The sequence below is a fragment of the Cloeon dipterum genome, chromosome 1, assembly GCF_949628265.1.
Source record: "Cloeon dipterum chromosome 1, ieCloDipt1.1, whole genome shotgun sequence".
Lineage (NCBI taxonomy): Eukaryota > Metazoa > Arthropoda > Insecta > Ephemeroptera > Baetidae > Cloeon > Cloeon dipterum.
In genome coordinates, this window is record NC_088786.1 from 21,389,032 (window position 1) to 21,416,705 (window position 27,674).

The 27,674-nt window shown below is 39.2% G+C and overlaps 6 protein-coding genes across 7 annotated transcripts; 1 reads left to right on the forward strand and 5 right to left on the reverse strand.

The window, feature by feature from the left end:
• Positions 1-14: 14 nt before the first annotated feature.
• On the reverse strand, positions 15-4,560 carry Tdh (L-threonine dehydrogenase). Of its 2 annotated transcripts, none has more exons than XM_065476122.1 (5): positions 4,421-4,560; positions 1,810-2,033; positions 1,339-1,752; positions 449-715; positions 15-392 (listed from the first exon to the last, which is right to left on the reverse strand). In XM_065476122.1, the coding sequence occupies exons 2-5, from the start codon at positions 2,030-2,032 to the stop codon at positions 268-270; spliced, it is 1,029 nt and encodes a 342-aa protein (XP_065332194.1). In that variant the 5' UTR covers position 2,033; positions 4,421-4,560; the 3' UTR covers positions 15-267. The 2 variants fall into 2 exon arrangements, with proteins under 2 accessions (XP_065332194.1, XP_065332197.1); XM_065476125.1 differs by lacking the exon at positions 4,421-4,560 and adding an exon at positions 2,235-2,364.
• A 324-nt stretch (positions 4,561-4,884) lies between these two features.
• Positions 4,885-9,810, reverse strand: LOC135934408 (beta-mannosidase-like). The gene is made up of 15 exons (XM_065476121.1): positions 9,637-9,810; positions 9,431-9,580; positions 9,222-9,373; positions 8,970-9,166; positions 8,779-8,863; positions 8,498-8,665; positions 8,268-8,439; positions 8,017-8,213; positions 7,777-7,967; positions 6,294-6,478; positions 5,946-6,241; positions 5,740-5,890; positions 5,469-5,686; positions 5,228-5,416; positions 4,885-5,175 (listed from the first exon to the last, which is right to left on the reverse strand). The coding sequence occupies exons 1-15, from the start codon at positions 9,764-9,766 to the stop codon at positions 4,915-4,917; spliced, it is 2,742 nt and encodes a 913-aa protein (XP_065332193.1). The 5' UTR covers positions 9,767-9,810; the 3' UTR covers positions 4,885-4,914.
• A 1,927-nt stretch (positions 9,811-11,737) lies between these two features.
• On the reverse strand, positions 11,738-14,282 carry LOC135945066 (kelch-like protein 41b). The gene is made up of 6 exons (XM_065492469.1): positions 13,890-14,282; positions 13,179-13,329; positions 12,904-13,113; positions 12,706-12,842; positions 12,444-12,648; positions 11,738-12,383 (listed from the first exon to the last, which is right to left on the reverse strand). The coding sequence occupies exons 1-6, from the start codon at positions 13,919-13,921 to the stop codon at positions 12,042-12,044; spliced, it is 1,077 nt and encodes a 358-aa protein (XP_065348541.1). The 5' UTR covers positions 13,922-14,282; the 3' UTR covers positions 11,738-12,041.
• Positions 14,283-15,137: 855 nt separating this feature from the next.
• Positions 15,138-18,254, reverse strand: LOC135948121 (sorting and assembly machinery component 50 homolog B). The gene is made up of 9 exons (XM_065497222.1): positions 18,081-18,254; positions 17,749-17,913; positions 17,581-17,697; positions 17,313-17,527; positions 17,153-17,258; positions 16,828-17,097; positions 16,613-16,774; positions 15,738-15,864; positions 15,138-15,684 (listed from the first exon to the last, which is right to left on the reverse strand). Exons 1-9 carry the CDS (start codon positions 18,099-18,101, stop codon positions 15,497-15,499), a joined length of 1,371 nt encoding a protein of 456 aa, XP_065353294.1. The 5' UTR covers positions 18,102-18,254; the 3' UTR covers positions 15,138-15,496.
• Positions 18,255-18,405: 151 nt separating this feature from the next.
• LOC135947522 (transcription elongation factor 1 homolog) lies at positions 18,406-19,088 on the forward strand. Its single transcript, XM_065496460.1, has 3 exons — positions 18,406-18,560; positions 18,629-18,753; positions 18,816-19,088. The coding sequence occupies exons 2-3, from the start codon at positions 18,638-18,640 to the stop codon at positions 18,946-18,948; spliced, it is 249 nt and encodes an 82-aa protein (XP_065352532.1). The 5' UTR covers positions 18,406-18,560; positions 18,629-18,637; the 3' UTR covers positions 18,949-19,088.
• Positions 19,071-24,444, reverse strand: Plap (phospholipase A2 activator protein). The gene is made up of 9 exons (XM_065496447.1): positions 24,101-24,444; positions 23,853-24,040; positions 23,535-23,756; positions 23,342-23,483; positions 21,989-22,288; positions 21,756-21,936; positions 20,539-20,947; positions 19,763-19,906; positions 19,071-19,706 (listed from the first exon to the last, which is right to left on the reverse strand). The coding sequence occupies exons 1-9, from the start codon at positions 24,238-24,240 to the stop codon at positions 19,135-19,137; spliced, it is 2,298 nt and encodes a 765-aa protein (XP_065352519.1). The 5' UTR covers positions 24,241-24,444; the 3' UTR covers positions 19,071-19,134.
• Between the last annotated feature and the right edge of the window lie 3,230 nt (positions 24,445-27,674).

Below are 27,674 nucleotides of genomic sequence, written 5' to 3' on the forward strand. Positions count from 1 at the left end.
TCAATTAAAAACAATTCTTTCCTTTTAATAACATACCTCTTTATTCTTCCAAATAGCTGCAAACCCTTTTGCATTATGTCAATGTCGGGGAAAGTGATGAAAATATTTTTCTTGCTTCATTGATTGATTTTGAATTCATGAACAACCTATAGTTAGAGGAAAATGCTCCTTAACCCGCACAAAGGGTTTCATTCTCGTGTTGCTGCAGAAGTGGCTTTTCAGTACCGTTTCACGTGCGCTTCTGCTGTGCTCTGATTCGGGAACAAGTCAAGCTGGTCTCTTGCGGATATTGGAAACCATAACGCGGCACATTTCGGCCAGGTCGTACTTGTGGGACCAGCCCCAGTCCTTCCTCGCCTCCGAGTCGTCGAATACCATCGGCCAAGAATCGGCTGAAAATGAAAAAATGAAAAAAATGAAAAGTAAAAATTGAAGATCTGGAGCTTACCGATCTTTTGCCGTTGGTCAGGCTTGTAGGTAACCTCGAGGCCGGGAACGTGTTTTCGCAACTCGTCAGCGATCTCGGCGGGGGAAAAGCTCATGGCAGTGACGTTGTAGGTGCGTGTTTTCAGCTGTTCCTCGGGTGCGACCATGAATTCCCAGAGTGCACGCAAACAATCGTCAATGTACATCATCGGCAGACGCGTGTCCGGCCGCAAATAGCATTTGTGTTGACCCGTTCGCAGTGCATCATGGAAAATTTGAACTGCGTAATCTAAAAACCACAAAAAAATCACGAATAATTATTTTAAATTAATTCAGTCAGACAGTTAACATTTTGAAACGACATTTAAATTTTATAACTTCCTCACTTCCTCCTTTTAATCTTTCTTTCCTACAAGTTTTGGCTTCGCAGTAGAGCCTTATTTCACGGGAAAACACAACTGGCTCCAACGTCAGCCAACAACAGAAAGAAAGATAAAAAGAAGGAAGTTTTCAAATAACAGGATGAAGTCAGTTTGAATTATCTTATGTTTTAAATTTTTTATTTAAAGGTGTGTCGATAGTTGGTTTATTAGATTTGGAAATTTATGGACACAACATTTCTGAAACACGTATTTTGAACGTATTTAAACGCCCAAAATCAATAAAAGTGAATACCATTACTCGTCAATTTTCGGACCTGCAAAATTTTATCAAAGAATTCAGCCTTCATGAATTCAAATCTCCGGTCTTCCGAATGATTTCGGGTCCTTGAGCCCCACCCAAATTTTATCCAGTCTGCCCTTTCGCTAAGCAGAGGACACGGCCCCTAAATTTTTTATCGATCAGTGGGATTAGTCACGTTTTTTCATCTACAAAGCCGAATCAAAGCAAATGCGATAAAATGTAGATTACCTGTAGTTCCTCCGCCAGGGTTGCTATCACTAGAAATGATTCCGGGGAATCTGAGACAGCGGAAGTCGAGGCCGAAACGTTCGTGGTAGTACTCGCCCATGAGCTCAGCGTGCACTTTGCTCACTCCGTAAATGGTCTTGGGCCGCTGGATGCATACGTTGGGCGTGGGGTCGCGGGGTGAGTCGGGTCCGAAAGCCCCGATGGTCGAAGGCACGAAAATCTTGAGGCTGTACTGCTTGGCTAACTCCATGACGTTGTGCATGCCCTCGATGTTGACGCGCACGGCCAGAGGAACGGTTTGCTCGCCGACCGCGCTCAACAGAGCCGAAAAGTGGATGAGCCAGTCGACACGGTGCATCACCACGGCCTCCTGCAGCCCCTTGAAGTCGAGGATGTCCGTGAAAATATACGGCCCTGAATCAAATATGAGTTTTAACGTTTGTATGGCGTCTGAAATGTTTTTTTTCTCACCGCTTTCGAGGATTTCCTTCGTTGGCTTGACGATGTCCGACATGATCACATTGTCCCGTCCGTACTTAGAACGCAGCAGCCTTGCCAGTTCGGTTCCCAGCTGTCCCAAACTGCCGGTGATTAAAATGCGAGGGGGGTCTTGCACGGTGGACATCAGCCTTCTGGTGGGCATCAGGGTGCGTCGCAGCAGCGAGCACAAACTATTTATCGGTCGTGACAACATTCTGGAAATGGGATTTTTATTTTTATTTAAAAATTTACGATTATCAATTTTGCTATATTATATTAATTTTTTAGAGTTGGACCAAAACAAATAATATTGAGTCAACATTCTAAAGACGGCAGCCAAAATAATATTATGAACTGTTTTTTCATTTTTTTCTTCGTGCTCCTAAAGTCTCATAGACGTCACAGTCTGAATATACTCGTCCTTTGGTAGGATGCTGTCTTGACATCTCTATTTTAGCGTCTCGACTTTCAAGGCTTTCCTCGCTCTCAAGTCTTGTCTTGTACAGAACAGCGAGAGCAGGAGAGTGTAGGGATTCTGTAATTACGGCCAAAGCATTGCTTCACAGAGCAGCGAGCGCGCCGGGTATCATCACGGGTATCATCTCGAGCAAGTCCATTCAATGCGACTTTTTTCATTGACCCAACAGAGAGGGAAGTCGCGATTATGAAAAAATAAATAACAGCTGCTGACTCCAGGGTTAAAACGATAAAATGATTACGCGTCGCAGATTTCTTCAATATTCTGATACATATATTATGGAATTGGCTAATAATCAACAATAAAATCGATAATATCTCACAATAATTATCACTCCCTTGTCAGTTTATCTCAATTAAAAAAGATACTCGTACTATATTAAGGGATGCTACTCAATGCAACGCAGACCATTTGCTAGCTGACGAGGGTTTAATACCCGAAACGGCTGTCCTAATCACGGGTGTTTGGCGACAATGAATGTTTTGTGTTTTTTCTGGGACATTTTGGCACTTCCTTAAAATGTTTTTGAAAAATTCGCTTAACGTTTGTTTTTGATTATTTCTCAAATGGTCTGTGTTGCATTGAGTAGCATCCCTTAGTATAGTACGAGTATCTTTTTAATTGAGATATTATGGAATGTTTTGGAGAAATTTTCGCTGACTTGTTTTAAATCCGACCAGTAAAAAATTGTTCTGCAGAAAGAATAAAAAACACGCAGAGAGAAATAACAGTAAAATTCCTATATGCGGTGGGCTGTTAATAAAAAATCTATTGTAGGTCATGAATATCCTCAAAACAACGTTGAAAGGTACATTTTTGTTACAAAATTATTGTTCACCTCCATAATTTTTAGAGCCCGCAATCAAAGTATTTTTAAGTGCTCAGGATATTGTTTACCAAAAGGTTCTAGGAGTCATAATTCATAATAATTGTTTCTCCTAACCCTGGAGGCATCTCTCCTTCCCTACACGCGCCGCCCCCTGCGGATCTGTTGTTTTCTTGTTTTCGTGACCCTGGATACTTAATAATGGCTGTAAAAATCTTTTTTTTTCACAACTATTATTTTCTTTTATGCTTGCCCTCATCAACGGACGTTTGGGGGGGAGCTCTTAAAAAGCATATCTTCAACCTTATTACAGCAACCCAAGTTCTTTTGAAACGAGGAAAAAATTTCCAAAATTTTATCGTACCATACCCCCACCCCTACTAAGAATTAGGTAAACTATATACAGTTAATTTACGGTCGTAATAAATTAAGAAAAATGTGATGAGGAAACCCTCATATAAATCGATATTTTGTGATATTTTTTGACTATTCTTTGTAATAAAGGGAGTTGGAATTTTCGACAAACCTGTTTCGTTTGCCAATGCCAAACCTCGATATTCCGAGGGTTTTGAGAGGTGACCACACGCTCTCCCTCAACCAACCTCGTCGTCTGGATCTGGACCGTAATAATTGACTTCGTAAAATACACGGTGTGCAGCTGCAAAAAATATACCCGCGGCGAAGGGGGATCGCATCGGAATAAAACGAACAAAGCGGCGGCTGCACCTGCACCTTTTACCAGTTCGAACTGGTTCTCAATCCTACATATTTTTTCTTCTCACAGTCTGGACGACACTTCCGCATGCTTTTAGCGAACATATAATTATTACGTTAATGACCGGATTCTCCAATCCTCGTGCGGGCAGACGCAGAGACTAGGTTAAGTGAAGAATCCTCTTTTTTTTCTGTCGCGGTTAATAAGATTTTACCCTGGCATCGCTTTGCAGCGCTGTTTCCCTGACTACACATTACAAATTTCCAGCCTCTAACCGCCACTGACTTGGCTCAATTTTTGCGACTTTTAGGGCATTGTAAAACGATAACTGGAGGGGCACAATTAAGGTATTACGTTTAATCAACTACTGCAGATAAGAAAAGGCTCATTTCCAGTCATAAACCTATTTTTTGTGGGTTTTAAACCCAAATCCCTCCAATAAAAATTTTGCTGCCCCTTTTCCTCCTTCAATCGGCTGAAGAACAATTTAAAAAGACCACATTCAAAAAGTGAAAGAAAAATGCGAATAAGAGGCACGATTCCTGACTCGGTGAGTGAAGACGAAATATTCCGGTCAACGTACCTGACAAAAAAGATTTATTTATGCCGTTCTGCCGAGCCAGCCAGCCGGTTGGAGAAGAGTGTGCACACTGTACTGTGCCGTGCGCGAGCTATATACAGTGGATCGATTCGGGCCAACCAGTGGTCTATTGGCTGGTGCAGAAGGCTCGTCTTGCTGACGTCACACTGTGCCCACGTCATTCCACGCGCTCCACAAGGGGACAGGTGTATTGGTTTACTGCCTGAACTTCTAATTTATCGTGTAGCCTTGGATTGTTTGTCTCTGTTGTTTGCGCTGAAATGGTAATTTCGGTAATTTCTCTCAGCTCTAATTTATTTACTCGCGGGTATGATATTTTCAGCCTCGAGAGCTGCGTTTTTATCAGTTGGGGTTTTCGGGATTTTTTATTCATCGTAGCCTTTGACTTTTTGTGTTCAAGTTCAGTGTCGCAATAGCAAGAAAATTATCGGAAAAAAACGTTTGGTTGAAATATTATTTAATCATCAGAAGTTCGATTACAGCATCGTAATTGCGTCAAAATATGATTGAATTGTGAGTGCTTTTTTTAATTCAGTTTCGTCGGTTTCTTCCAAAGCGAGGAATTCTACCTTGTAGGTGGCATTGGTAAAAACGAAACCGTTTTCTGAGAATCTTCCTCTGATTTCCCTTGCGTCCAGCCAAACATACGGTGCTGGTTTGTTTGTTGATATTTCAATTTCAAAGAATGATTTGTAATAGGGGTCGTTCGCCATATTCTTTTTGACAACTTCTAAAATCTAAATTTTTACAATTTTATTAATTACAATTATCAGAGTAGAATTCGATTACCTTCAAGTCAGGAATAGTACTAAAATTCACAGAGTTCAGCGTTTGAAGAGGATGAAAGTACGGTTCAGTTAATGCTTTTCCATCATTTTCCTTCAACTGCAGAGTCAAAAACGTATTCTCCAGTTTTGAATCGATTTGCAACAAGTGTTTTACGTCTCCTTCCAGTACAACTGCAGCACTTAGATTTCCCTAAGAACAAAAAATTAGCAACATCTCATCTTAGTTAAAATATAATTTAAACCAATATTCCAATGTTAATCTTCTTAATTTTCACAATTTCCAAACTTCCCCAATTATACGCTTTCACTTCGAGCTCAACATTTTGCAAATCTTCAAGCAAATCAGACACTGCATATACAGAGATGTGATCAAATCCTCTTTCATCGTCAACTGAAATCGCGACAGGTGCGAAAATTTTGGACATGTGGTAGTGCAGCATCTTCCACTTTCCTTCATGATCTGTAGAAATAAATTTAAATTTATTTGAGGGTTTTTAAAAACAAAAAAGGCACCGATCCCTCCCCAAGAGGGTGCAGCCCAGACATCATTCAGTTGCCAATACATGGAACCCATCGTGAGACCTTGACCAGAACTTGCATTGAAGAAATTGCGCAGCCTCCTGTGCTTCAAAGCTTCGAATCCAGTTCCAATCGATTGGGATATCTGCGTGGATCACTCGAATTGTAAAACTAATTTTCTTTCGTTTTTCATTCTGAACCTGTGATAAAAATATAAATTTGTCCAAATTTTTTGCTTCTCTGTATTTGGATTCACTAGATTTGGGCATGAGAATAGTGGACGTTTGTGTAAACACTCTTTGCGTTCCTCCAGCTTGATGCTGCCTTCTTGAGATAAATTTGCTATTGAAGTCATTTAAATCCTCTTCAATCGTCTCCTTCCGCCAATTGCTCAAAAAAGGAAAAGATTGGTAGCCGTATTCAGAGACAAAACGGGCTATGTCGTAAATGCCGGATTCCATCAAATCTTCATTGTAACCGTATTTGTAGACGTGAGCTATTGGAAAATTTATAGTTTTGCTGTCGCAATTTAAAATGGAAAAAGTTACTGTCGCCAAATATTCCGCTCCACGCCGATTCTTGGGGCAAATATCCGTCATTAATTGTCTTTAATCCGTTCGTAGGGCTTGAAACCACGAATGGAGTTACGAGATCTTCCTCAAGCACTAAATCCCTTATAACGTGGCCAAATAACTTGATGTAATTCTTTTTCGCCTGCTCACTGGAATCCCACCTAAAAAACAATTATTTTGCTCTGTTTATCCCTGTCCTCTCGGACCGGGAAGGGCGCGCACTACACTAGCACGAATGCTGAAACCCGGGTCCCAATAACACCGCGAACGGTTAACATGGGCGCACCAGGCCGCACAGGGACCCAGCCCACTCAAGGGCCACTTGCCTCCGCACCGAGGACTGCATTGAAACGCTAAACATTCGTCCCGTGAAGCCAAATCACACATGCTGGAATGGTGCAAACCAGCAAGTAGCGAGTCGGCGCCGGTGCGCCTCCCAGCCCGTTGAGCAATTTGAGCATTTCGAGTCACTAAACTAACCACTTTTTGCCATCTCTGACATTGGGTAGCCAGTATTAGATCTCCCAACTGCTCAAATACTTCCCATATTGCTTTGACACTCCTGAGAGTGCCTTAACAATGCGAGCCAACGGGCTGGTCATGTTTTAGATAAACTCGTTCAATTTAATTTTTAGAACCTCGTCTGCTCAGCACAACTCGGGTGCGGATAACGATATCATGGGGCCCAAGTGGCCGCAGAGGAGCTTGGGCCCAATGTGGTCATCTTTTCGCCTCCCCGCACCGAGGTCTTTTATTAAAACGCCAGACATTTGTCCCTGAAGCCGCTGGAAAGGTGCGAAAACCAGCAAGTGGCGAGTCGGCGCCCGTGCGCCTCCCAGCCCGTTGAGCTATTTTAGCATTTTAATAATAGTCCCTTGATTGAAGTAAGGAGAGTAAAAGCTTGACTCTCCTTAGATTGAAGTGGATTGATAAAGGATGACAATTGAAAATATTTTGAATTGGATACAATAAGCAGTTGATCAATAAACAATTTGTTCTGCAGTTTGAAATAATCGAAATAATAAAAAAAAAATTTGTTACAGTAAAAATTCAAATTTTAAAAAAAATCTGCAAAATTTACAGCACTTTCTTGGCAGATTTCGATTCCTCTAATCGAGATATCTGCCCAAAAGCGTATGAAACCTTTTAAGGGCACATTTTTGTTGTGAAATAAAATAAAATCTCAAATAAGGAGACAGTTCTCACAATTTTAAAAGCACGTCAACTTTGCAGTCACTTTTTTAAATTTACAGTGTAACTTATGTCAATTTTGGCTTGAACTGAATCCTAAGGGATGAGTTCTATTATACTGGAAACTAGCATATTCCAGGATTCTGCAGTATCAATCCTCTTTTGCCATTACTTAAATGCTCAAAAATATCTCCCATTACCTTGTCACTCCTAGGAATGCCGTAACAATACGAGCCAACGGGCTGGATAGAATTTAAATTGCAATTACCAACTATCCTGAACGGCACCCTCCATCTCATTATTTCCCGCCCAGATCACGATGCAAGCATGGTGCTGCAGCCTCCGCACGGTTCCCGTAACCTCACGCTGCACTTCTCCAAGAAAGTCGTCGTCAACCGGATACAGTGAGTTTGCGAACATGAAGTCTTGCCAAATCATTATCCCCAGCTCGTCGCATAACTGTTTGATAATTAGGAGCGAACATGCCTGAATAATAACCAAAATTTACGTCATAGAAGTAGTCAGTTTCATACACCCCGCCGCCCCACACCCTTAGCATATTGTAGCCTGCCTCAGCTGAGGATCTCAAAAGATGTTCGGCCAGTTTCGGATCGGTTCCTTTCTCGGGTATGATGTTGCCAGGCACGTAATTCGACCCTTTCGAAAATATGGGGTAGCCGTTAACCTCGATGTGGAACGTCAAACCTGTTTTCGTCAATGTTGTTATAAAGTTGAATATTATTTCCTTTTCGACCCTACCCTTAGATGAATCTCCTTTGACAACGGGAACTTGAATCAGTTTGATTGTTCTAAATCCGATGCGGTTTGTTTTGCTCGCGAGAATTTGATCATTTTTCGACAGGGCTATTATGATGTTATACAGTGGCTGGGATTTATTCATCCCATTTGGCCACCATAATTCCACGGATTCCTTTTAAGAAAAAAATTACTTTTTAAATGTAAAACATTCACAGTACACGATTGAGTACCTCAGACACAGAAAAAGATGACGATATCGTCGGTTCCTTATTAATTTCAATTATTTTAACAGGCTCAGTGTGCTGAAAAACGTTCCTCTGATTGGACGCTAAATTTATATACACGTCAACCTCTTTAGTCTGGTTATGTTGCAACTCAAGGAAGGCAATCACATTCACCTGGAATTTTTTTGCATGAAAAATGAGTCAAGATTAACAATCATGACGTCTAAATTGTGTGTATGCGGGCAGGTTGTTGATAAACAAAATGAATAATTTAAATCCACTTCTACCTTCCATGAGTGTTGCTCTCGCTCCACGAAATACTTCACGTCTCTAATTGTAATACTATCATATCCCTCTAACCGCACATTTTTCCTGCGAAAATAAAAATAATTTTAAGGAAACTTCATTTTAGACTCCCGTCTGATTAACTCAGGGGGAAACGGATTTGCATTAATTATTTAAAATAAATTTGAAGTACCAAATTCCCTGAGAGGGCAGAGCAGGCCCCCAGTCCCAGCCAAAGGAGGCTTGCATTGTTCGAACCATATTCACGTGACATTCTCCATTGAAATATTCAGGAACACATCTAGGATACACAGGATTTTCCTCGAATTTATTTGCAGCGTATTTGATGGTCGATTCAAATGCCACTTCCAATATATTTGGTGACCCATCCTGTAGATGTGTAATTTCTCAATAATATCAGAGATTCTGAGATTTGGAACGCTACCTTTTTTAAGATTTTTTCGACAGGAAAAACAAATCTGGTGAACATATTTTTGCATCCGCACAGCTTCACACCGTTGAGAGTGACCGTTGCGACAGTATTCAGCCCGTCAGTAATCAAATTGATCTTTTCCTTGTCAGAAATTCCGCTGGAAACTACATTTTTTTTAAATTTAAAAGACATGAATGCCGTTAATTTTATATAATAATAACCCTTGAAATTTGTTCTGAATGTCCAGTGGTCCTTGCTCACCCATCGGTTTTCAGTGTCTCCGAATCGGTAGAACAGTTGTCCACTGAGAATTCCCTCTTTTTGCAGATCGTTAAAAATACCACCGGGCACAGTTGCTTTTCCCGAAACCGCTATCCAGTTTTTGATTTAAAAATATTGCAACGCAACAAATCTAAATTAAACATACATTTATTTTTGTTCTCAAATGTCCATTCAACTGCTTCAGAACCAAGGTCTTGAATAAGAGACGTTTGCCCAAAAGAAAGAAAGAGTAGAAAAAATAATCCAAAACTTAGCAACATGTCTCGACGTTTCATGCCAACACTTCTTGCCTTCAGACTCGACGTGGTTAAACTCAGTTGAACTCCTTGAAGCGTCTTACAGTTTTTCCGCCCTCATTAAAAATCGAAACAAGAGTGGGGGCGAGCATGATAATATAAATCATCATAATTATAAAAATTTTTGTTGCAATATGACTTATTTCTTATTTGATTTTTTCTTGCATTTCCGTTGGATAATTTTCTTGTGGCTTTCAATCTGCTGTATTTATGAAAAAATGTGCAAGCTATCTCACTGGCAGGAAAATTTTAGTAAAAATATAAGTAAGTATTAAGTAGATGTGACCAAATCATTGGCTTTAATAATTCATGAAAAGAGCAGAAATAGATTTTCTTATATTACTTTGCATTCGCATGTACAAAAAACATTTGAGTTAAATGGTTAACAGATGTTTTCTTAAAAACTGAAATAATCAGCTCCATTTTGGGAAGTCAACACGAAGAGTGGTCAACATATTTCAAACTGTCTAAATTAATATCGTAGCTGCTGATCATGTTCTTGAGAGCAGTCATAGTTGTGGGGTGAATGGCCCCCTTGCTTCGGGCTAGAATGTTGGCGTAGATTTGACGGCCAAAAGATCGTCTGTCCATGTTGAAAAGCGGCCCGCAGGCCATTACCAGAGCAAAACTCTCATAGTCAGTGGCTATGATGCCGGTTTTTACCAAACCTGTTGTTATTTTATATATTAGTTAGATGACTATAAATTAGTTTAAAAGAATAAAAGAAACTTGATTTTTGCAAAGTGAAAAAGAACGTTTTCTTACTCTCCCAATAATTAGTTTTGACGAAAACGCCAAATCCAGTAGATGGATCAGTTGGCCGGAGCGCCTGAGTGAAAAACTCTGCCGTTTTATCCTCTCCTGTGCTTAGCTGGTAATGGAATTTGTAAACAATGGTGGTCCTGTTGTCCTTCCGGCCAATTTCGACTTTGATCTTGGCACATTTTCTCTCTGGCAGCGCAGGGTCACCTTTGTAAGCCATGACATACCAGTCACCAGAAAACTGTACATAATGTTTGTTTTTTGTTTTGGATCGGGCTGAGAGCAACAAATCTTACTTTTGATGCGTCGAACGGAACTTTTCCCCATATTTGTGGACAGAGACTGATGGCCGATGTGAATGGATTCGAGTTATAATAAAATAATACAGCGAGAATTGCTGACAATGAGAGAACCCTCATAATTCAATCGTCGCTGCAATGATAGAAGCGATCAACTGGATCAATGGATTTCTTTATCTTGTTTCCCACTATTGCGCGTTATATGAAGCTCTGAAAGACTTGTGTGAGCAGTAGACCTCTTGAACTCTTAAAAAAACCTCGTGACATTCCACACAATCTTGTTTTTCGCTGAGAATATAGTCGCCTTGCTATATATAGAGGTCACAGTGAGGATCGGAGACGTTCCCAATTTAAACGCTTCATTTAAGAATCTCATTTGGTCTCTGAATTAAATTTAGACTAGAATTCTATATTGTTAACTACTAACAGCTTCTAGTTTGCAGATACTAATAGATTTGATTTCCTACTTTTTTTTAAATAAACGACACAACGATAAAGATCGAGAATTAGTGGTATATGCAACCTGCCGCGCAAATCGGTCAAGCAGCGTGCATAACTTGACTTATATTAGGGTTTACCAATTTTTTCAAAATGAGTGGCAAATCATATTTGTTCACAAAATGGTGAGCTCAGAAATCTTAAGCCTTGGCCATATATTTTTCATTTATTGCGCCTAAAACACGTTTTCCAATATCTATTAATCTACTATTCAAATTTTATTAATTCATATTTATCAAATATCCCTGGCATTTCGTTTCTGAACTATTTTGGGCACCCACACTCCTTGGCAATGAAGTGGGTTTTAGCTAGTTTCAGTGGGAGTTGTGGGGGGAGTTGTCAATCGGCCAAGCAAATACTTCTGTTGTTCAGACAAAACAAAGAATTCTTTTGATGAGTTGTCAATTTTATTTTAGTTAAGATGCAGCTTTGACAAGGATAGGCAATAGACAAAATAATCAAAATTATGTTGAAAGCAACTGTTGAATTCCAACTGTCAATGAAATTGGCTCTTGCAATCACCATACAATCAAACCCTTCATAGGTCTGTCACAAATTTTCAATTCAGGCTTTAACTAGGCCACAATTTTAATTAATAACCAGCAACTGGTTAACAGAACAAAACAGATTTGATAGAATTCGTGTAATAATAGCCAAGAGTGGAAAGGTTCAAAAATCTCGAGTAATCACTAAAACTACTTGAGTACGATGCGGACCAGCATGTCCAGCTTCTCCTCTGCAGTCAGAACAGTTTCTTTACAGAAGCGGGAGGCAAACTCCCTGGGCGAGAGCAAATCAAAGTCGATCAGCGACAGGAATGGGCAGATTTTCTCGCGGACCTGTTTGATGAGCTCATCCTCCGCACAGATTTTCTCATCTCGCTTTACCTGGGCTGTGCCCCAGGCCAGCAGGGCGTCAAACTTTTCCTGCGCGAGCAGCAGGTACCTGCAGTAGCTCAGTACCTCCCTCACAGTTTCATCGCTGGCGAGCAACCAATATTGGGTTTTCAGCACCGACGATGCGTTCCTCTTGATCAGCTGAATTAGAAATATCATTAATTAGTATTGTTTAAAAATTCATGGATGCGACGGCCTTACGTTCAAGAAGCGCAGCTTCTCTGACAGCTTTCCCTGCTCGCTGAACATTTCAAAGGCAATCAGGTAGTGCTCAATACCAGCTTTTGAGATCAAGTAATTCTCAGCCGCGGCGGCCAAATGGGGCAGACGCCAGGAGTGGGCCATCTTGCACATCTCGACGCAAGTAACAGGGTTGGGGAACAAAATTTTGTTGCCATAGATGTATCTTAAAAAAATTATATCCTGTTTAAGCAGACGATAAGCAACTAACAATGTGACTCACTTCATGACCAAGTCAAATGAAACTGGAGATGCATTAATGGAGATTGTTTCGGGCAGTGCCTTCTGTTCATCGCTGAAAAACAGCTTTTCAAAGCTTTTGCTGGTAGAGGAGAGGATGATGCGATGGCATTTGAATGTCTACCATTTGATTGAATTTTAGTCAGATGACTTGAGTATGATAATTATATAATATTCTAACCACTTGATCCTCTCCAGGTTTGCCAACGCTAAATGAGCAATCAGTCAGCTGGCCAGTCAGGTACAGCTGCAAGATTTCATTATCTTTGCATCGCGTGCTTTTGGTCCTCCAGTTGTCACATTCAGGGGCATCTTCTGATGCTGCCTTGTCAGTCAGATTGGCACTTGCCGCCAAGGGACGAGGCGTTGGCACAGGCGCCTTTCCTCTTTTCTGAGCCAATCGAGGAATATTGAGAAAAGTTAATTGCATGAAACAAATTTAAATAATTTAAATACCTTTGAGAATGCTGGCAGAGTAAGAGCTTGTTTGCTATCTTTGCGGCATCCAGAGGAGGGCGGCATGGGCGGCCGCCTGATTGGTTGCATGGTCTGTGATTTTTCTTCATCCTTCTCCTTCTTGCCAATTTTCCTACGCTTCTTTGACTTCCTGTGAATAAAAAATTTTCAATCTGCGTAAATGCATACATAGCGGAGAGTATTGTAGAAAAATAAGCACTTAAAATTTCATGAAATTATCGAAATTATTTAAATTATTGGGCATAAATATTATGGAGAAGTTACATGCAGTTTCGGCCGGGTTACACACATCTCGCCAGTTCTTAAGAGAATCCCATAATAATATATAAAAGTAGAGGTGGCGAAAACTGCAATTTATCCATTACATTATGGATGAGTGATCGAAGATCGAACTAAAGCGTGAGTCCCCCATGAATACATAATATGACATTATAACACATCATGTCATATCATCACGCGTAAACGCGTATGTATCATACTAAGAAGTTTCTTAAAGTTTATGATGGATGGTTATGTACTACATACTAACTTCTTCTCAGTTATGTATGTGCATAGAACGTTTATGTATTCTTACGGATATTGGAAACACGAGCGGGTTACATTTTACATCATGTACATATATGTATCACACATTATTATGTATAATAAATATGTATCATATTTAATAACTGTGACATATTACATACATACCTGTCAAAAATTCCAGCCAAAGAAGCAAGCATTACAGGATTGAATGGACTTAAAATCTTGAGAGTGTTTGTATCTAGAGAACTAGAAAGACGGATGGACTGCTCAAAACTCAAATTATTGTTAAGAATGAACCAATTCGACCACAAAATTAGCGACGATGTCTACGAGAGCAGAGCCGTTCGTGGAGTGCGTGCTTGATAGTTCTGCAGATGATTCGATGCATGGAGAGCGTGCTGCCTGTGCCTTTCTGTTTTGTGGGCTTCTTGCTCTCGTTATGATTGATGTTCAGCAAGTCTCATCTGGTTTCGATCCTGTTCGCAGCAGCCACTGCTAGACCCAGGACCAGTAGTCATTCGTAGAATTCCTCCTGCATCCCGCACTCGCACTATTACCGCCCATTCATTAATCCTAAGCTTGCGACACTTGTTGCAACCTTTGAAGCAATTTTTTGAAAATGTAGGAAGCGGCGTTCATATAATTGATTAATTCAACGAAAATGGAAAATTTTAAATTAATATTACCAAATCTTAACCGGAGTGATTTAATTTTCAGAAAACTTGTTTTTGGGGGGAGAATTATTGATTAGAGAAGACTATAATCAAGGAAAATACGGAAAATACAAGCCAGCCGATTTCAAGTACATATAGTGCACTTTTACAATGAAACTCTATTGGGTTTCGACGATAAATAAATAATATTTAGATTTAAGCGAAACCATTTTCTTCGTGCAGTGTTTCCTATTGTAAACCACGTATAGAGGGGGAAATGTTTAATTTGACAATTTTCATTAGATTTCAAGAAAATTTCCCAGGACTTCAAATTTTAAAAAATTCGGATTTTCTCGATTAACTGAGCTGCAAGTTTGGTTTGTAGACACCGTTTAATGATACAAATCAATCGGTGGATAATTCTTGACGTTGCAGAAAAAATTTCCCACAGGGTGAGTTCCGAGCTTTGCTAGTGTTTTTTTGTGTTTTTTTATCTGGAGTACTTTTTATCTAAAATACTATTAAAAAGCTGATAAAAGCTGATATAATTTACCATCTTTTACAAACACGCCCGCATTTTCTGGCACTATAGTTTCAAATTCCGATGATTTTTTTTTTAATGGAATCATTCATAATCCACGATCTTTTAATTATTTGGCGTTTCAATTTACTTTTTAAAATTAGATTTAAGGTTAACTTGAGAATTAATAATTGCATGATATGAGGATTTACTGAAGGGATAAATAAATCTAATTTCAAATTCAATAACAACATTTCTTCATTTATTGAGGCAGTTTTACACAGGAATATTAAACCAAACTATATTTTGACGAACCATTGCATCTAGGCAGCTCAACTATAGCTTTTGAGGTGACCCATGCAATTCAAAAGAATCCAAGGCAGCCATCAAAACAAATAATACAACCATTGACAGAAGTTATTGTACGTCTAGCCCACTTGACTAGAAAACTAGAAAATAGACTTTAATACAGCGTCAGAAGGCCACAATAAGTAAAATTTTGAATGACTGATATAATAAAAGCATATTGCGATAAATGATGGCTCAAATAAAGGAGTACGACATTTACGACGGTGACTTTTTAATTTACTAAATTCTCCTTAGAGGAAGCTAATTCCCACGCCTAGCTGGCATCCTTTGATAGGCCTGTCTCCCTGCTGGACGCTCACTGGAACGCAGTAGTTGATTTCAAAACGAGCAGAATTTCCTATCCTGACCGCCAGTCCCGCGCCGCATGACATCCGTGCACTCGCGACCATTTGCTTAAAGAAGTCTCGATAGTCCATGCCTGAAACCACAAGTTTTAGATTTGTGTGCACTCATTCATCAGTTTTAGCCTACCAGAATCAAACTTTCCAAGGTTTCCAGCGTTGACGAACAGGTGGGTCCTGAAGAAGTCACCAAAGTTGCGTTCAAACACTTTGAAAGGCAGTGGCGCGTAAAGGTGAAGTCCAGCAGCCCAGTAGAGCTGAGAAAATTTCAAACTTTATTACAGAATCATGGAAAATGTTTAAAATAGTAGGTTTTATTTAAGGTGTTTAAGAGAATAATAGACAAGGACATATTTAATGCCATAAATTTTAGTTTAAATTAGAGTGTTCAGCCAGCCGGCAAATTTTGGGCCATGTGGGCAGCTGCCGTGAATCTGACTAACAATAAGTAGGGGTAACTAATTTAGCAATGCTCAAAAATGCACCACTGTTTTTTAGCGCAAAGAAAACAAGAAAAACTGACCAGTTTTGGGGGTTCCCGCATTTTTCCGAATTGAACCACGAAAAGGTCACATGTCGCGTCAAATTTTGAAATATTACGATGATTGTTCAATAAAAATGCATGTTTCGGAAAAAAGCGCAAAGTTGCAGAAAAACGCAAAAAAAGTATGTTAATGTAATGCGGTGAGTTATTTCCGGAAAATGCCGGTTTTTGTGAACCCTGGCAATAAGCTGCGCCAGCCGCAGGTGACAGAGAGACTCCAAAATTAAAAAGTTCAGGAGAAAAAATGTCTTCCAGTCCATTTAGGCCTTTAAGCACTATCAAATTTCACGATAAAAATATTGTCAGCCTTGCCAGCCGAAGGTGAAAATGGCCAGCTGCCGCCATGCAAAAAATTCGGCTAAGCGGGCCACTGCATTAAATCTCGCGGTTGAAACCTCTAGTTTAAATCAATATAATATTGATTTTCTTTCAAATTTAATTATTAATGTTGAATCATGTACCTCTGAACCCAACGAGATGTTATCCTCGTGTGGCCCTAGACCTCGAAATTCAAATCCTCTGACGGAAGTTGCACCTCCGAGGAAGAAGCGATCGCAGATGTGTGACGTCTTGTTGTCAGAATACTCGCTCAGCAAGCCTTTCTGAAGAGTGCCTTGCAAAACCTTCAACAAAACACATTTAGCCCCACTCGAGGAAAAATCCAAATAAACATTACAAAGTCCTTGAAAAGGCTGACGTTTGCCTGCATTTTGATCTCATTTTTGACAAAACCAACGTCTCCTCCAAGACCTGCGAACTCGGTCGTGATGTCGATTAGAGTGCCAGAGCTGGGAAACACAGGCTTGTTACGCCTGTCCATGGTGATGGAGTGGATGAGCGAGCTCTTCATTGAATGACCATTCTGCTCCCTCACCGACATTGGCACAGTGCGCGTGGTCGAGTCCAAGTAGCGCCAGACAGCCTCCCAGAGCACGGTGTGGTGGACCTGAGACCAAGGATAAGTTGTAAAGCTGCTTCAAACCAAATTAATTATTGATTACATTTGGCGCAGAATTAAACTCAAAAGCGATATTAGCAGCCCGATCTTGCTCATTGAAGCCTGATGCACCGAAAGAAGCGTTGGACTGGTAGATTGACGATTTGATTCTGAATTAAATGCGTGTGGTTAATAAAGAAAATACAGAATGGTCCAGAAATTACTTTGCGTTGCTTTTCATGTTGACCAAAGGCTTGGAGACGGACAGAGCCATGTTGGTGTTGTGCGTGTTGCTGTGTGTGTATTCAAGCTGCACTTTTTCTCCTCGTCCCAGAATATTTGGCGCCCTCCCGCCAACAACCAAAGCGGCCTCTTCAGAACCTGCCATGGCGTTGACACTGCCCAACAACCAGTTCATTTCTGTTACGTCGAAAGTGACCTGCAAGAGTCGTAGATTGTCAAGTCAGTTCATGAAGAACGTTTTGAGCTTGCCTCAATCCCATCAGGACTTGCTTTTGGGCCTTTGCTGGTGTCTACAAAAATTTCTATGTTCTTGAAGCATTCCAAATTTTCCAGCCGGCGATGAACTTTGTCTGCTTTGACCAGCACCTTTGAAAACAAAACTTAATTTCAAAAATAAAATTGAATTTTTCGTCATACGTCTCCAAAGTTAGTTGCATGAAAAAGCTCTCTGACAATTGGTTTTATGAAGTCGTCTTTCGTCCTCTTAAGGCCAGTAACATTGACTCTGTCAACGCGGACGTCTTTTTTGAAGTCCAGCAGTGGAGCCTGCTCGACAGGCACTCGGACCATCGTATGCTTTTCCTGGAAATAGGGCCACATGAAAATTTTTGCTACTTAAAAAATAATTTGCGAATTGTGTGCATTGTGCATTATGGATTTCATCTTTCATCACGTAGACCGGCATGAGTGCCTCACGCAATAATATATTATTATTAATTTGTGCACTTTAAGATCAGTGTTTTACATACCTTTGCTTGAACCGTGCCCATATTATGAACTCTAAATTTCTAGCCTCTCAATACAAATTCCTCATTCTAATTTACAAGCAGCCAGCGAATTTCAATGTTTTCAAAATAATTTTTCGGTTTCTGTTCTGACAGCGAATGAAAAATAGGATTGTTGCTTCTCTCCAACAATAGATGGCACTCTTTACTCTTTAACACCAGCAGCTTATTCTTAAAGCTGAGCTTTAATTGGATTAAACTTTGTAGCAGTACTTGAATCTGACCAATAAAAATAAAGCAATATTATTTCTCTTATTTTTCATTTGTTGACTGCCGTTTCGAGCAACCAATGATTGAACACTAAAAGAAAACAAACAACATCCGATTGTTTTCGATCAGCGGCGTTTCCAGAGCTCAGAGCATCAACATTAACTCGAAACTCGCCTTGAACACTGTTCCGCGTTTTTCTCCTAACTAATCAATACACTACTCCCCTATTATTAAGTAAGTTTGCGCCTTTTTATGCCACATAAAATGAAGGATAATATTTAACACTCAATTGTATTCTCTAGCTTTGCATCATGGGCCGTCGAAAGAGTAAGAGGAAACCTCCATCAAAGAGGAAGGCGATTATGCCTTTGGACACACAATTTAACTGCCCCTTTTGCAATCACGAAATGTCTTGCGAAGTTAAAATGTGAGTGTTAACCTTCAATTGAATATCCATCGATATTACTTTGCTTCTTAATTCAATTTTAGGGACAAGGCCAGAAACACAGCTCGAATATCATGCCGGGTTTGTATGGAAGACTATCAGACCACCATCACTTTCCTCTCTGAACCAGTTGATGTGTACAATGATTGGATTGACGCTTGTGAAACTGCGAACTGATCTCCGGATGTCCGTATTCCAAATTTATCAATCTGTATAATATTCATTTTAATGATTTAAGAGAAAACTTAATAGCTTATAAAATAACATTTTCTAATATGCAGTAAGAAAATAGCCCAAAATAATGTGACAGTTAAGAACTATTCTTTTATTTCTTTCATCATCAAAACGAAGCTAAATTATAAATTAAGGCAAAATTGAGAGAAGTTGGCTCGCCAGTTCCGAAGTTTTGGGTTCAGCAATGAGGACAGCAAGCTCGTCCGAAAGTTTCTTGTCCACTGCCTGAGCAAACATGGCTTGGTTAGACTTTCCAAGAAAATTGGAAAGAGTTCTCAGCATCCTGTTCTTGGCTTCCATGTCCGTGAGGCGAGGCAAAATGGTCAGGGCCAAGGGATAAACAAGCTTCTGCACATCTGTATGTCCTTTCAAAAAGGCAACTGAGTAGTTAAAGAGCACTGTGGCGACGGCGACTTGCTGTCTGGCATTGGGGTTGTCATTGGGCAGAGTCAATTGGGTAGCGCAGTTGAGGAAGAACTCTGCGTTTTCCTGAGCAAGTTTTTCACCAGCAGGATGTGCGACCATGTTGGTCACTACCCTCAAAGCAGTCAGTCGTGTCAATTCAGGTGCTTGATTTGTCAGTGAAGGTCGCAAGACAATGTCGATGAAGTTATTCATGAAAGTACCAGAGCAGATGGCGTCGTTCACAGTTCTGTTGCGCAGCGCCAGGCGCAGCAGGTCAAGCACAGGGAACAGCTTATCTGTAATAAAACCAGCAGTTGAGGCGTGGTACTTTAATTTTGAAAAACATTTCTACCTTTGTCCCAAGCCAATAGAGCTTGGAGCGTCCGAATGGCTGCCTCTTCTGCTGGGGCATTCGGGTCGTGAAGGGCGACTGCTTTGAAAATAGCGTCTTCGCTCAATGGCAAAAGACAGGTTTTGTTGAACTCTTGAATCTTATCTAAATGGACAATTTTATTGTTGATTAGACAAGAAAATTTTGATGTTTATTACCATAAGGCAGAAAGAATTCAAATTTATCTTTTTTGACAATCCAGTGAAAATTAAAAATCTCCCTCACGGGTTAGTTACGGGTTTTGGGAATTTTTAATAGTGAATCGTATTGCAAAAACCTAATCAAATTCTGAAAGCTGATGTAATTTCCAATTACTTATAAGTTAAGAAATAATTTCATGCATCATTTCTTTCATTACGAAAAATTTAGTTGGTTAAAAAATTAAGTAAATCTATGCAAGTTCGGTTGGAATGAACTTTGAGTAAATTTCCCCAAAGATAAAATCCAGGAACATTGACGAGAAAAAAATTAAACACCCATTGATTCGTCTTGTCAAATAGAGTCTATCTACAAGACATCATCACCCCAATTGAATGGAAACTGGATCCATAATTATATTTCCCATGTTAAACCCCTTTGGAGATCCTTAAATTGCAAAACCCCTCAAATAAAAAATGTTCCCCTGGTGATATCTCTATAATAAAATTTGAAAAAAATTCCCATACATGTTAAATAATGCCATATCCTAAGAGTTTTTTGTTATTAAATTTGTTTCCATAAAAATAGTGTCAACTCACTGGCCATAACTTCTGCTTTTCCCTGCTCAAACAGGTGATAGTGGTGTTGAGTTGAATTACTGGCCGCCGCAATCTCACTATTTGCAGCAGCACTGGTGTAGCTGCTTCCTCCTGTAAATGGATCTGGGTTGGCAGAGGTGGGTCCAGTTGACTGCGTTGATGAACCGGGCACGTATCTACTCTCTCCAGTGAAAGGATCAACAAAAGTACCCTGAGGAGCGGCAGGCATGGTAGTTATGCCTGCGTTTTTGATGATGAAGTTGGCAATGGTGTCCAGGTAATATTGGCTCAGGTTGTTCTTGTGGATAAATGCTTGAGCAGCTGTGTATGGATCCTCTGTTTTGTTGAAGGGAAGTTTCAGAGGAGGGTTCCCTTCTTCAACATCGACGCTGAAGACAAAGTCATATTCCTAAAGAGAGAAAAAAACAAATTAATATTTTAATATATCTTTTGAGCATAGCGTTTGGGTAAACTATATGATTAATATTATTCCAGGTTTTATTTAATTAAACAATATTTTGGTTGCATCTCCATCAGAAATAAACTATAACTTAGAAAAAAATTAAAAATCCATAAGAGGTCAATATTGATTTTATAATGGCGACTCACATAGGTGAAAAAGGAATGGGTGCTTAAAATTGATATGATTGCAAAATAAATATAATGGCAAACGCTCTCGTACAATGCAGCATGTTTTGGCCCTGCTAGACTTGCATCAGCAGTACTTAATACCTCCAAAACAAATTACAGAATTAGCTGAAGGTAAATTTGAATCAGAAATAATTAAAAGGTTCTGACTGAACTCATCTCTTAGTATAAACAATATGAGAAACAATTAAAAAAATCTTGAGAACTCCGCAACTCATTGCTCTCTGTAATGAAACTTTCCTCTTACGACAATTCAACTAAGTACAAAAATCCCGTTTTGTCTTATTTGATCAATTTTCAAAGGATTAAAAAATTGCTCCAAGAATCACGAAAAAATCATTACATACTTTGTTGTTCACCTATATTTGAAATCAATTTAGTAATGATTTGGTTCTTAATAAAAAATTGTACTTGATTAAGTGTGTTAAGAGTGTTCAAGGTGTTATTGGGACCCGGGTTTCAGCATTCATGCCAGTGCAATGCGCGCCCTTCCCGGTCCTCGGACAGGGATAAAAAGAGCAACGAAATATTTTTCCACAAGCCTGCTAATAACTATCTGAAACTTATACCTTTCCCTCAAACATCGTACGGCCATCGGTAGGATTTTTCGCACCAACAACTGGACCAACTTTGATCCATTGATTCTGTGCTGCAGACCAGTTATAGCAAATAATTTCGCCTCCGTCTCGAATAAGCTTTGTTTGTCCATCCTTTGTGCCAGGAGCGAGAAGAGCTGCTTCAGTAGGCAGGCTGGAAATCACAATGCTCAGATTTTGCAGAAGAGAAGTTAAGAAGCGCTTACTCATTGACTTTGATTTCTCCGAGCTCATCTCCTTTGCTCTTGCCGAAATTCGAAACTTCCTCCTCAAACTTTTCCAGTTCGCTCTGTTCAGCATGTCGAGATGAGTCTTTGCTAAAAACCCTGACAACGTTGTCACTGCAGCCAGCTGCCACGTCACCATTTGGCAGCACGGTCACAGCCCAGATACTCTGGCATTGCATCTGAATCACTTGCTGCGTTTCTCCATCCGACTTCCAAATTCTCACGCTCGAGTCCTCTCCAGAAGTGACAAATCCACTTTTGTCAGGCAACAAAGCAATGCTACAAGGACACATTTAATTAGCTAATGTTTATATTTTAAATGGGAGAAACGAAATTTGCAGAAAAAACTGGTCTAATAATAATTCCTAAATTTATTTCTAGAGCTGTGAAATTTAGATTGTCAACTTTTCCTCAGCTTTCAACAACTGTCGTGGGAGCAAGAATTATGCAATTAAGACATTTTAATCATAGTTCCGTGATCAAATGAATTTTCATATTCTAAATCTGACGCACTTTTCTGGTAAATTGGGGTGAAATCGAAATCTGGAGAAATGAGCCTTTCAGTGTTTACAAAAATGGGATTATTTAAAGTCTTTATGACACTAGAACACTTAACTTTGTGCCAAAGGATGCTCATTTAGACAGCCTACAACTTCTAAACTTGGATCAAATTTTTGAGGAATATTTTTCTATTTTAAATTTTTGAGCATCTCAAAATGAGTAATTAATAAATATATTATTCTAAGTATGGGACGATTATTATTGCCTTAAGTGTTTACAACATGGCTAGAAAATTTCCAGATGGTGCAATCTTTATTTCACGAAATACAGAGGATCAAAGGTTACGAAATTGCGATTTTTTTAGCTCCCGGTAATATTGAGAAAATTAATATTTTTGGGTCAATTTAACTTGGGGTCACCCTTGAGGTCAGGCAAAACCAGCCGAACAGGTGATAAATTAAACCCTGGGGTAGCCCTAGAGCGATTGATATAATTCAATCCACATGTGAAGCCACTTTAACGACGCCTGACGGGTTCTGTATTAGTTCATTTTGCACATCGCTTCAGCAGACAAGTCAAGAGCTAGAAAGGTATGAATGAACCAGTAAGAGGCGGGTCAGAATGCTTATGCAATCCCAACAAATTTGTCCCTCAGTATGAAAAAATGGGACATAATTATGCAATATTAAGGTTTAATTATTTCTGAATTGTGCCAAAAACACTGCCTGAAAAACGGTCTACATTCAATTATTTAAAATAATCTAAAAATTATTGGTTTATTTAAAAATTCACAGCCCTTCTCATTTCACACACGAGTTGCAGCATTCATACCTGTAAATGTAATTGCTGTGTCCATAGAAGACGCCGAGGCAATCGCCATTGACAGTCCACATGCGGACAGTGGCGTCGTTGGCGCAAGACAGAAACTCATTGAGGGACACGCCAGCAAGTCCTCGCACACAATCTTCGTGGCCTGAAATATTCTAGCTGCAGATTTCATATAAAAATATTGAGATTGGATTACCAGTAATAGTTTTTTGACACTTGGGACCTTCCCAAATCTTGATAGATTTGTCGGCAGAGGCAGTGACCAACAGCTTGCTGCCCGGAAGTTCAATCGCACTCCAAACTGAGGCGGAATGACCCTCGAGTTTCAGGATCTCAGTCTTATCAGTCCAAACTCGGGCGGTGTTGTCCCAAGATGAACTCAGCACGAAACCCTCACTCGTCAAGTTCACAGAGCAAACTAAAATAAATTATATTCATCACATCCATTCGAATTTTAAAATATGCAATATCATAATAATACTGACAAACATTGTGCATTATCGACGGAGCTTACCAACATTGGTGTGACCCTCAAGCACAAATAAAAGTTCTGCGGTTGCAGGGTTGAAGGCACAGATTGAGTGGTCGTTGCTTCCACTCAGGACCAGTCCCTCAGGGTAAGTGTCGCTGGGAGGCACCGCGCACACGCATGAAACGTAATTTGTGTGCCCTTTGTAGGTTTGAACTGCCATAGGGTGAGTGCTGAAAATTTTAAATTATGTCCCAACCGATTCTGGATTGCACATTGAACAACTATCATACCTGTCTAATCTCCATAGTTTAGCCGTTTTGTCTCTGGAAGCGGACAAAACGGCTCCGTCCTGGGTGACGGCAACTCCTCTTACGTCGCCGGTGTGTCCTAAGAGGACGTTGCTCAACTTGTAGCCGGCTGGGTCAGCCATCTCTTGCAAAGGATTGGGTGGTGACAAGAAATTCAGACAATTTGTACCGTTTAGAATAGCAAGCCTTAATGACTATTCTGATATATGTTGCATTCGTGACTTAGGTCTTCTCTAATCCTCGGTCTTTGGGTTTTGTGTTTTCAGTGTTTTGTTTTTGGATAGTGCTTGTCAAGAAAAATGGGCGGCACTCTACCAGGCTACAGGCTAGGCTACCAGCACGGAGCAAGTTGCAACCAATGAGAGTGCAATTTTCATATTTGTGACCAATAATTTTAGAGGCAACTGGCGCGAATGGATGATTTAGTTTTCATATCGGACAACAGATGGCTAGTACCCGTTTTAAGATTCAAATAATCATACCTGATAAAAATGAGGTGGTGAAACCCCAGGAAAAGAGAGAGATAGAATGGATGAGTCGATTGGGCTGAATAATAGACTGCCAAATTTAGTTTGAAGGTCCGGAAGTTAAAAGATAAATTTTCTGCTTTCTTTCAAATAGTCATAACAAAATTATAATATTTTAGAATATTTGTCAGCAATAATATATTAGTTATTACAATAGTTTATCGGCTGATGAAGCCACTATTTTTTCATTGTCGATGAGGCACTAAAAATATTTTTTAAAGTTTTTCTCGGTTTGGTTTTTAAAAGGGAGACAGTGCGCTCGCCGTTTGAGTATTAGTACAATCGCCTCAATCATGCTCCGATTTTATCGCAAATTTAAACGGCAACCTATCTCTGGGCATATTTTAGCTCGATCTTTTTTTAATTGTTCTGTACGCAGCTTACCTTAAATGCATTTTAGTTAATGAATACATAATAAATATGAGGTATATAATTATTTAAATAAATGTTGATGACTGAAGGAATTTTCTGAGCGAAATACAAGAAAATAAAACAGGAAACGTGAAATTCATTGGAATTTTTTACAACATATTAAATCTGAAATTTATTTGTCTCATAATACCACCAAAACAAGTTAAAAAATATGAAAATAAAGTAATATATTAAATTTTTTTTGTAATATTCCTTTCATTTTTATGGTCACTGCTGGTGAATAACGCATTTATTTTTTTCTGAATCAATCAGATTATTCAAGTAACAACAAATAATGCAATTAAACTTCTCTCATATCAAGAACATGCCTAAATTAAATATGTTTGTGGAAAACAATCTCTTTACTGTGACGCAAATAGACGAGCAAACGCCAATCAGCAATGAGGCAGGAAATTTCTCAAATTGAAGCGATCCTTTTGTTGAGAGTGAGTACAAAACAATAGCCGCCCGACTATTATTAAACATTGAGAACTCCTCTCAGTCAGTTAGCCGGTGTTTTTCCCATTTTGTGTGTGTTGTTTCTGAGAACGCGGCGATGCGATGTGTATCTCAAATTATAGCCTTCTGACTTGACATGCTTGTGACAAGAAAACTACTGCAATTATCTCTCTTTATATCTATCGCTCTCTGCGGCGGCGGCGGGTTAATTTTTCTCTTCGCCGCGCGCTCTCCCTTGCCTCACTATAAGCCTGTGATATTTCTCAGAGCGTTTTTAGTCTTTCTTGACCGAGAAGAGGAGAATTATCGTCTGACTGCTCATTTGAATTCCATCAAGCAATTGGCATAATATTGTAATTTGAATATTCAACAAAAAGTGAAGTTGCCTCAAGCTGAAATATTTACACCAGTCCTACAATATGAAGCGCTTAATTTTTTGTACCTTTCTGTTGTAGACTGATAATTTACACTTGAAATTAAATTTCAATAATTATTCAAATTATTTTCAGCTTTCATTAAAGAGGATAATGCATAAAATGATTATTGCATTTATGTGCAATGTTATGCTCCACGAAATAGCAAAGTTTATAATATCAAAAATTTAAATCTATATTTCCCTTTTAATGAAAAATGAGTAATTATTTGCAAGCTGCCACAGTAAAAACGGCCAAAAAACGATTAATTGAAATGAAGAATAGTCATGAAATATCATAGCAATGATAGATGTGTTTAGTAAAATATCCCCTCAAGATTTGAATAAAGAAAATATTTGAATTTGAATGGCTTGAACGAAACTAGGTGGAACCCTTTCTGTCAATTTTTACAAACATTGGTAGATGAACCGAGCTAACTGAAGCTCGAAAAACGAGTGTACACTGATCCAATCTAAGATGAATTGATAAATGTTTTTAAAAATGGAGTCCAGATTTGTGTTTCTGGCGAGTGAAAACCTATGGATCGACTACAAAAATACTTACTTTTGTGTTAAGTTTAATTTGCTCAAAACCCAATGTCTCAAACCGCATTTCTCCATCATCTTCAGGGGCGAAAACTTCGCATTTTTCCAACAGACGCAAGTGTCTCAAATAATAGACAAAAAGTGTATCACCGCATATTGTTTTAACACTGCAAGTCAGGGGTGAGAAAATGTCACTGCGCTGCAGTGAGAAAATCTCACCCCGCCGTATGTCACTATACCTGGGGGTGTCAAAGGTGAGTTTTTCGCACCGCGCAGCAGTGACATGCGGCGGGTTGAGATTTTCTCACTGCAGTGTAGTGACATTTTCTCACCCCTGATTTGCAGTGAATCGATTTGGCTTTAATTTTGACTATCCCCAATTCTAAAAATTGCATTCCATTTAATTTGGGATTATTTTTAAATATGTACGAAGAATTTCATGACCTTGACCTTTGATCTACGGAAAAGGTCACCATGGCAAAAATATCGGGTATAATCATTAGAACATTATGGAATTTAGACATTAATTTTTTGTTTATTGCATCTACAAAAACAAAAGTTGTTTCCAATTAAAAAAGTTAACCTTTCCGAACAGCTGCAAACTTGAACCTCCTGTAAAATAGGCAATTCTTCGAATTTCGACCTAAAATTTTCCGTTAAGACTTGGCTAAATTCAACAAAATCTGAAGACCTCCTGCCAAAAAGGGTTTCACCTGAATATGAAATAAAAGAGCACCGGTGCGGTGGACTAAATGAAAAGCTAATACAAACCTAGTAAATCTAAAATTTTGGCGCATGTACTGCATCTTTAACAAATATTATTTTTTCAAGTTTTCTTACCCTAATAAACTGTTCATTTCATTGCGTACGAGTATTTTGAACTTGAATCATGAAGATGACAATTTTTGATTGAATTTCATGTTATCTCTCATCGTTCTTAAAATGAAAAATATTTGAAATCGAATCATTTTTGTTTCACAGCTCCTGGTAATCATTTTCCACATTTACTTTTTATTTTTCTCATAATGATTTTGACTGAATTGTGTTCATGGTTCATTTTCAAATCATGAATGCTGAACAACAAACGCGTAAACGCTGTTGATTGTGATGAGGGAGTCGAAAAATGAAACTTATGGATTAATACAAACGCTTAATTCTTTTTCAGAGCGAAATGAACACTCCTACACCCAAACACGCGATC

Excerpts from the sequence above, each read along its gene's own strand:
- Tdh (XM_065476122.1), bottom strand. The coding sequence starts at position 2,032 with ATGTTGTCACGACCGATAAATAGTTTGTGCTCGCTGCTGCGACGCACC. Across the intron at positions 716-1,338 it reads CCCTGGCGGAGGAACTACAG|ATTACGCAGTTCAAATTTTC; the intron begins GTAATCTACATT and ends TGTGGTTTTTAG. Across the intron at positions 393-448 it reads TGACCAACGGCAAAAGATCG|CCGATTCTTGGCCGATGGTA; the intron begins GTAAGCTCCAGA and ends TTTCATTTTCAG.
- Plap (XM_065496447.1), bottom strand. The coding sequence starts at position 24,240 with ATGGCTGACCCAGCCGGCTACAAGTTGAGCAACGTCCTCTTAGGACAC. Across the intron at positions 22,289-23,341 it reads CACAGCAATTACATTTACAG|CATTGCTTTGTTGCCTGACA; the intron begins GTATGAATGCTG and ends GTGTCCTTGTAG. Across the intron at positions 20,948-21,755 it reads GTACGATGTTTGAGGGAAAG|GAATATGACTTTGTCTTCAG; the intron begins GTATAAGTTTCA and ends TTCTCTCTTTAG.
- LOC135947522 (XM_065496460.1), top strand. The coding sequence starts at position 18,638 with ATGGGCCGTCGAAAGAGTAAGAGGAAACCTCCATCAAAGAGGAAGGCG. Across the intron at positions 18,754-18,815 it reads ATGTCTTGCGAAGTTAAAAT|GGACAAGGCCAGAAACACAG; the intron begins GTGAGTGTTAAC and ends ATTCAATTTTAG.
- LOC135945066 (XM_065492469.1), bottom strand. The coding sequence starts at position 13,921 with ATGCTTGCTTCTTTGGCTGGAATTTTTGACAG. Across the intron at positions 12,649-12,705 it reads TCATTTGACTTGGTCATGAA|ATACATCTATGGCAACAAAA; the intron begins GTGAGTCACATT and ends AATTTTTTTAAG. Across the intron at positions 12,384-12,443 it reads AGAAGCTGCGCTTCTTGAAC|CTGATCAAGAGGAACGCATC; the intron begins GTAAGGCCGTCG and ends TTTCTAATTCAG.
- LOC135948121 (XM_065497222.1), bottom strand. The coding sequence starts at position 18,101 with ATGGGCACGGTTCAAGCAAAG. Across the intron at positions 17,259-17,312 it reads AACATGAAAAGCAACGCAAA|AATCAAATCGTCAATCTACC; the intron begins GTAATTTCTGGA and ends CATTTAATTCAG. Across the intron at positions 16,775-16,827 it reads TCAGCCTTTTCAAGGACTTT|GTTTTGCAAGGCACTCTTCA; the intron begins GTAATGTTTATT and ends GTTTTGTTGAAG.
- LOC135934408 (XM_065476121.1), bottom strand. The coding sequence starts at position 9,766 with ATGAAACGTCGAGACATGTTGCTAAGTTTTGGATTATTTTTTCTACTC. Across the intron at positions 6,479-7,776 it reads GGTGCCGTTCAGGATAGTTG|GTGGGATTCCAGTGAGCAGG; the intron begins GTAATTGCAATT and ends ATTGTTTTTTAG. Across the intron at positions 6,242-6,293 it reads GAGCGGAATATTTGGCGACA|CTCACGTCTACAAATACGGT; the intron begins GTAACTTTTTCC and ends ATTTTCCAATAG.